This window comes from Portunus trituberculatus, chromosome 23, assembly GCF_017591435.1.
Source record: "Portunus trituberculatus isolate SZX2019 chromosome 23, ASM1759143v1, whole genome shotgun sequence".
NCBI classification, from domain to species: Eukaryota; Metazoa; Arthropoda; class Malacostraca; order Decapoda; family Portunidae; genus Portunus; species Portunus trituberculatus.
Genome location: NC_059277.1, coordinates 2,539,574 through 2,547,951, shown reverse-complemented (window position 1 = coordinate 2,547,951; position 8,378 = coordinate 2,539,574). Strand labels below are relative to the sequence as shown.

At 46.8% G+C, this 8,378-nt stretch overlaps 1 protein-coding gene across 1 annotated transcript; it reads right to left on the bottom strand.

Moving 5' to 3' along the window:
• Positions 1-3,847: 3,847 nt before the first annotated feature.
• LOC123507706 (forkhead box C1-B-like) lies at positions 3,848-7,947 on the bottom strand. Its single transcript, XM_045260848.1, is given in 2 exon segments — positions 3,848-4,959; positions 4,962-7,947. Coding segments are annotated over 2 exon segments (1,533 nt in total). The 5' UTR covers positions 5,887-7,947; the 3' UTR covers positions 3,848-4,351.
• Between the last annotated feature and the right edge of the window lie 431 nt (positions 7,948-8,378).

The window sequence follows — 8,378 nt, the reverse complement described above, 5'->3', positions numbered from 1 at the left end:
TCTTTATTAATTCGTTGGTCTTCTTTTGTGCATTTATTGGGTTGATTGCTAATACTATTGTTTCGTTATCATTATTGTTGCTGCTATTACTGCTACCGTTGTTATTATTGTTGTTATTTATTACTTTTTATTATTATTATTATTATTATTATTATTATTATTATTATTATTATTATTATTATTATTATTATCAATATTATCATTATTATTATTATCATTATTATTATTATTATTATCTTCATCATCATCATCATCATCGTCATCATTATAATTATTATTATTATCATTGATATTATTATTATTAATATTATTATTATTATTATTATTATTATTATTATTATTATTGTTATTATCATTTTTATTATTATTATTATCATTATAACGTTTATAATTATTGCTACCAATACCATCATTATCATAATTAAAATCATTACTATCATCATTATCATCATACCATTACCAATATCATTATCGACATTCATTATCATCATCGTTATATTATCATCATTTCATGTAATCATGTTTCTCTCTCCCCTACTTTAGATAAGGAAGGAGCAAGACACACATTTCATTGCTGACATTATTCTTCACAACCCTGACTTGACGCATTCAAATAATGACAACCAAGTCTTCATTTCATTATATTCCTCAATAATTAATCTCTAAGGCTTCCTCCGAGCCTCGACTTGACGACCACCTGGCAGGCAGCGCTCAGCCGTACCACCTGTTTTTATGCTTCAATTTATTCACAGGTGACAAGTGTTTACCGCTCACCTTGAGTCTTTTTGCGTGGCGATAAAGGTTATTTGTTATTCAGGTGTCGTGTGTCTATGAACGTTAATGACAGGCCAGGAAGATGGAGTGATGAATGAGTGGTGATTCAAGGACGAGAAAAATGAGTAAGGAGAGTTTAATGTTATGTTGTTCATAGTTATTAATTTTCCAACCCGATTATATAATTTTTTTCTGGTGTGGTAACTAAACATGCTTTCTTTTTTTTCATTCCTTTTTCTCTCTTTTTCTCTCTTTTGTTAGTCATATTTACCCGTAACAAAACTATCATACTTTCCAAAGAGCCAATCATTAAGTTTCCTCTTATTCAGTTATTGATTATTTAGTTATTGATTGGATTTCAGTTAATTTATTATGGTACTTTATGAAGATATAATATTCTTCCTCTCCTTTAACAACTCCTTTTATCATTTATACTAGAGCTCAAATAAGGATAGAGCAAGATAGGATAGGAGATAAAACAAGTATCCTCCTCCTTTATCTACTGCTAATTTCGATTATCATCCCAGTGTTCAAATAACGAAAACACACACACACACACACACACACACACACACACACACACACACACACACAAACCCTTTTCCTCTCATTCTCTCACTCAAACAGCAGCAAATGCCACATCGCTACCTCTCCCACGCACACCTGAGCGCTGACCAGGTAAGTAAACAGGTAACATCAATAAACATGAAAGTATCACATGCACACCTTTAACATCACATCACACAGGTCAGCATTTCTCCGCCTCAGCTCAGCATAACAGCGTAACTCAATGTAACTCTGCCCACCCGTGTTTCTTCAGCCGCGAACAGTTTTATTGGAAGTAACTATAACGGAGCTGCAGAGAACTGAATGTGGAATGCACGTATAGTTTTGTGGGTTTATTTTTATGAAGACTTGAGCCCACTTGACCCTTAGTATATTGCGCTACTGTTGTGAGAGGAGTTACTGTGAAAAGATACTACTGGTAAGGGAGTAGTTTCTCTCTCTCTCTCTCTCTCTCTCTCTCTCTCTCTCTCTCTCTCTCTATCAAAACCGTTTTTAAAAGAAAATGACATCTTTTACTGTCCTCTTCCACATTTTTGGTAATCTCTCCTTAATGTTATAGATAATAAAAATTAATAAACTTAAAAAATAAAAAGATAGTATAGAAAACATTTATGACCGAAAACAGACGCGTTGTTAAGGTACTGATGCTGGAATAAATGGTCATATAAGGCTGACGTGAAAAGGAAGCGTTTAAGAGGATATTGAGAACTCCCTTAACTCTTTGACCTCTATGGCTTATTGATGGAAATTTAGACAGTTTTAGAACACACTCAAGGCAATGGAGGTCGCATATTTAAGTGCAGACTTTTACGTAATGCATGTTACTAATTCTTTAAGTTGGTTAATTTGATCAAGGTTACTCAGATATAGTAAAGCCATTAGAATTATTAGTCACCGTTAAAAGCATCTTAGAAATTTCTTCTACCAGAATGGTACTTTAACCCCTTCAGTACTATTCCGTGTTTTCATATTCATTCTGGTTATTATTTAAGCGATATTTATGCGTCTTCATAAACTTATGTGGGAATTAAAATAGTAAAGTCTCTAACAATTAATCTTTTTCCTTCATAGACCCTTCTTAATGCAAATAAAATTATCTAATCATACTCAAAAATCATGGTAAAAATGCTTCTCAGTACTGAAGGGGTTAAGAAATATGTCATTTTCTGTTAGTGTTCCCCATGTAAAGAAATTTTATCACAATATTTCCTATGCACTACGGAACTTCTTTATTATTATCATCATCATCATACGTGTACAATAAGAATTTAACAAGGACACACCATTAGAACGTTTCCATTGTATTACGAAGCTTCAATCATAAATCAGTATTATAAAACACTTTCCCGCACCTTCACTACTTTCCGAAGGCTTTACTTGAAGGGACACGAGCTTTTAAAGAGGAGTCTATGATTCTAATGATAGATTAACAAGAATCTTGCATTATCAACAGGAAAAACACTCTTCTGAATCTGGGTAACAATCTCTGTGGCTTTTGAATATAGTCTTGATGAAAGAGCTAGACGTTTCTGAACACTGTGCATAATAGGAAGTTACTCTCACGTCCCGAACTTTCACACACCAAGCTTCCTCTCTCCTCTATACACCTTTACCAGGATCATGAGAGCCTCTTCATATTTATCTTCTAATCTTCACTCCCTGTTCACGATTTTGTATTTGCTTGCTATGGAATGTTGTACCATTGGAGCGTAATTCTAGTCTGTTAGTTTATCAGGTGATACACACACTGTTACTATGATCAGCTGTAGTCAATGTGTCTGATTAAAATAAGGTATGTTTGTAGTTATATTATGATGGTTGGTGTGTTTGGCATGTTGAAATAAGTGAAAGATTATCATTATTGTTATTTTTACTATTATTATTATTATCATTACTATTGTAAATGTTATTGCTGATGTTATTGATATTATTATTATAATTATCACCATCATCATTACTATTAGAGCTGCTGTTGTCAGCGTTTCCAGAATCACGGTGTTCATGTCAAAATCAGACACTTGACTCAGTGACTCACCGGCTCGCCCTCGCGCCGCTGCACAGCCTTGACTCAACACTCAGCATTCAACACTTCACTGACTTTAAATACAAAACAAATAAAACATTCAGACTGATCCGATCCAGAGCATTATTTTTCCACTTCGATAACCAGACACGTTAGTGTACTGAGCAAAACACATGAATTACGGAGGATATTTAGTGTGTCAGTGGAGTGTGTTTGTGATTTATTGTTGTGTTTGGCGGAGGGCGCACCGCAGATGGGAGGGAGGAGTGCTGGAGGGCCGCGGATTGTCACTGGAGGAAACCTGACGGCTGAGAAAATAAGGAACAATTTGTATGGACAAAGTAATGACATCTGAAATTTTTTTTTTTTTTTTTTTATGCAGCGGCCCACCAGCACTGCCCCTCACTGGCCGGGGCGAGGGCGCCGCCTCGCTCCCGGGCGGAGGTTGTGACACAATAGGGGTTGCAAATGAAACTATGGATGTAACAAAAATCGCATATATATTATGCGTATGTTACAGATTTAAATATTATGAAGATATACACATCGGTCTGTCCTAGATGTACACTGATTTGCCAATACTCGCACACATGGGAATTCTATGCGTACATGGAGTCTATACGTACATGAATTCGTCTATACGTAGGTACACAGCTGAAGGCGCGTGTACTGCACGTTTGTGGCGACACACACACACAGGGGTGACGGGAGCCGCGAGGCCACGCCCGTACCCGCTCACTATGGGCGACACGCACTCCAGCCCACTCGGCGCGGTGAGGGCGTGCCCGGCGGCGACGGCGACAACAGCGGCAACACCACAACGTCTTGCCCTCTTTGGTTTCACTCGAGACGGCCGGCGACCTCCCCCACCCAGCGGCCGCCGCCAGCTGCCCATTCACACCCACGCTGCTGCCCCTGTGGGCGCGCTGCAGGCGAGGTGTGCTCCAGATGAGCCCCTGGGAAGCATCGGCTCGCGTTGCGGCGAGCTCAGTATTTAGCCGCGTCGTCGTAGTAAGCCGGGTATTTGTAGGAGGCGCGGAAGCCCAGCTGGCAGGAGGGGTTGGTCAAGAGTCGCTGCGACTCAAACATTTCACGCACGTTGGGGAAGCCGCCGTCCACGCCGCCGCCACTACCGGCTGTCTCCAGTGGCTGGGAGTACCACGAACCGTGGGAACGAGAATAAGCCGCCGCCGCCGCCGCCGCCTGCATGCTCATGCCCCCAACCACGGGGCTGCTGCCGTTCATGGCCGCGCTGCCGCAGGCCGTCATCTCGTCGGAAGTGGGCGTCGGGAATACGGAGGAGGCGCGTGAGTCTCCGTACTGGCAGTAGCCCATCGTGTCGTAGTACATGTTGGAGCGATACTGCTGCTGCTGTGCCTCCGTCAGCAACGCCGTGGGACTGGTCTCGCGCCCCACCCCTTCCCTAGACCCTGGCACCAGGGAGTCCACGCTGAAGGAAGAGCCAACGTCCAGGTAAGATCCTTCATGACCACCTCCATTGGCGGAGGTGGTGGGAAGAGTAGAGGCCAAGTGGGCGTGGGCGTGTAGGGGCGGTGTATGGGTCTGAGTGTGAAGGGGCGGCGTGTGTGTGTGGCGTGCAGGGGCGGAGTGTGAGCGGAGGCCTTAACCTCGGGCAGGCAGGCCGCTGGAAGCTCTGGGGAGTCCTGAGGCTCTGTCTTGGGCTGACAGAGAGGCGAGATAGGGGTTCCACTCCCCGCCTGCACCCCCTCCCCTTCTTGCGGCCCGCCCACCACCGGCACGGCCTGCGGGTGCTGAGGTCCTGCTCCAGTCTGCTGGGGCTGCTGCTGCTGCGGCTGAGGAGGTCGAGCAGCAGCTTGTTGCTGTTGTTGTTGTTGCTGCTGCTGCTGGTTGTGTTGCGTGAGGGCCACAGGGTCTGGCTGCTGTGCCCGCTGGTCTCCCTCCACGCCTGTGGGTGTGTGCTGCGGTTGCTGCTGTTCCTGCTGCCTCTTGATGGCCTCCTCCTTCTCCCGGTTGGCGTCCTTCTTCTTGAATCTTTTCCGGCGCCGCAGGTAGGAGCCGTTGTCGAACATGTTCCTGGCCTCAGGGTCCAGCGTCCAGTAAGACCCCTTACCAGGCTTCTTGTCGTCACGGGGGATCTTGACGAAACATTCGTTGAGACTCAGGTTGTGGCGAATGGAGTTCTGCCACCCCTGCTTGTTCTCCCGATAGTAAGGAAACCTCTCCATGATGAACTGGTAGATGCCGTTCAGAGTGACGCGCTGCTCGGGGTTGTTTTGGATGGCCATGGTAATGAGAGCGATGTACGAGTAGGGCGGCTTCACCATGTCCTTGGGAGGGGTGTGCTGCTGTGTGGTGTAGCCATAGGGATGGTAGCGGCTCATAGCACTGTACCCGTCATAACAGTAGGCATTGGGAGCCATGGAGGACATTTGCTGCAGCGCCGCCGGCGGGTAGGTGGCGGCCGCATGACGGTAGTAAGACTGCTGGTCCCCGAACAAAGTGTGCATTTTGACGGGGTAAGCTGACCACTGATCACACATGGCTACACAGCATTCTGGGTCTACCTCTGACGAGGTAGACCCTGGGACTGTCCTCCTGACGAAAATTTAAGACAGAGAAGAAGCAGCGATGCAGGATGCGGCGAAGGGAGGCCGAGGACGCGGGGCGCGGCGGGACGGAGTGACGGGCGAGCGGAGCGGAGGTTCGGGCGGCACCACACACACAACGCACACCCTCCCGGGCCTCACGCCGCCGTCACCACCACCGCGACGCCTCACCCACTCACCCTCCTTGCTATTTTCACTTCACCTGCTACACTACCGCCGGCGACACAGAGCACAAGGCGGGCACTACACACCCCCACCACTCCTTGTTGTGTGGCGGGCGACAGTGTGGGCAGCAGCGGGTAGCAGGAAGGAGTCGGCGGACAGGACTGGGCGGGAGATAGGGGATTCTGGTCTGGGCGTGGGCGGCGGGTGTCTACGAGGTGTAATCCTGTCTTATCTGTCCTCCACACTTCCCGGTCTCAGTCACAGACCGATGAATGTACTGCGGCGGCCAAGTACAGAATACAAATCAGTCCACCTTCGTTATCTTTCGTGTCGCTGAGATTTCTTGGCTCGCGGATTGATTAGAATAGCGAAAACACATCGACAGTCTCTTTTCTTATGATTCCAACAATCCTAAAGCAAACAGTCGTGTTGCTACTCCAAACACCGCAAGAATTAGTCGCGGCTACTGAGTCAACAAACGGCCACCGCCGCGGCGAGCTACTCTCTGGTTCCGCTCCAAAGGCCGACTGAACGATCTTAAAGTCTAGGAAAATTTACTTTCAGCCAAGTTCAATCCTTCGCCATATTGTACTTAAGCCCCTCCCACCATTCATAGGACCAATGGCGGCGCGGCTTCTTCACTTCTTCCTGGTGAGTGGCCGCGCCTGGTGCCCACAGACCACTCCCCGCCCGCCTCGCCTGAGTTATGGTTCTAGACTCCGCCCTTTGATATCGTATGATTGGTAACTCAGGGGAGCAAATTACTGGGTCCTGCCCCTCGCAATTTTCCCCCTTTAATCTGAGGGGACAATTCCCAAGTCTCAGAGGGTAATTTGGCGCCAACACTTCTAACCCCTCCGCCCGGGACGATAATCCAGCCTAAAGAGATTAGCTCCAGCTCAATAAAAGTTATCCAAACACGGTGGCTGCGGGGGGCTGCGGGAGGGGGGCTGGAGAGGACGAGAGGGAAGGAAGGGAGACTGAGAAAACACGGAGGGACCACCAAACAGGTTTACACAGCGGTTTTAACAAATCCGGCGTAATAAAGTCCACGGGGGCAGCTGGGCTCGCAGAAGCTCTCTCCTTGATCACATCCAGTCTTGAACTAGACGTGATGGCGGGCGTGCAGGGCGGCGAGGGGCGGCGGCCACACACCTCCTCAAACACTCCATTTCAGGAAAGCGCGGGAAGTGCTGCCTCTGAATCCATGGCGGCTCGCAACATCTTCAGAAAAAAACAATTGGGCCACCACGTCTTGACTGACAGGCAGGGCGGCCTCCCTCCCTCCCCGCCTCAAAACCGTCACTGGACACGTGAAGTAAATTTTAGAACAAGCCGTAGTGAGGAGGCCACATTAACTTGGCCAAAAGGATGAGGTGACGGCCATAAAAATCCCCCTTCCAGAGGTGCCATCCAAGCCCCGCCCACTTCCAGCGCACAGCAGCCTGGAACCTCCGTGACTCGTCTCCGCTGTGAACGCCGCCTCCGCCTCCTCCTCCTCCAATTCTCAACCCGACAGGCATTGTTTGCACAGGTTAGTTTTCTCCCCGTAATACTCCTTAAAAACTACCGTGTCTTCCTTCATTCTTCCTTACACATCATGAGCGAGAAAGAGAGAATGAGAGAGAGAAAGAAAGAGAGAAAGAGAGGGAGCGAGGACAAGGTTTGTCTGTGTGAGTGAACACGTCCCCGGGTTGTTATAGCGAACAACGACTTCCATTCCCCTGGCATCAGCTCCCGCCGTGGTGAATCACTCCTCGCCGGGCCGTGGGTGTGTGAGAGGCGCACACTGAGATGCAAGGGAGAGCCGCACTGTGGTGTATCTCACACTAGCGGAGGCAATGTACCAGCCCGCTATCAGTCACTCGGCCAGCTAAACGAGAGCCTTGTTCTAGAGGCCGATGCAGCTGTTACTACCGCCCAGTTGCTGAGATTCAGTGATAAATGAAAGTGTTGAGTTGTGTTGCTTTCTCTACGACGCCTAACACAAGCTGCACGGGACCAATGCCTCTTAGATATACATACTATATAAAAATAAAAGATATTGTATAACGAAAGCTCTCAAAGACCCTTCATGCCTTCTCTCTCCTTTTGTCTCTTTGTTTTGAGGTGATTTATCATTTGAACGTAGACACACAGATCAAAACCTCCGAGATACTAAGAAAAAAATAATTATCCAAGGAAAATTCTGAACGTGCTTGCTCTCCGCCTCCTCGTCTTCTCTTTATCTATATTACAATTCATCACTCGCAATAAGCAAA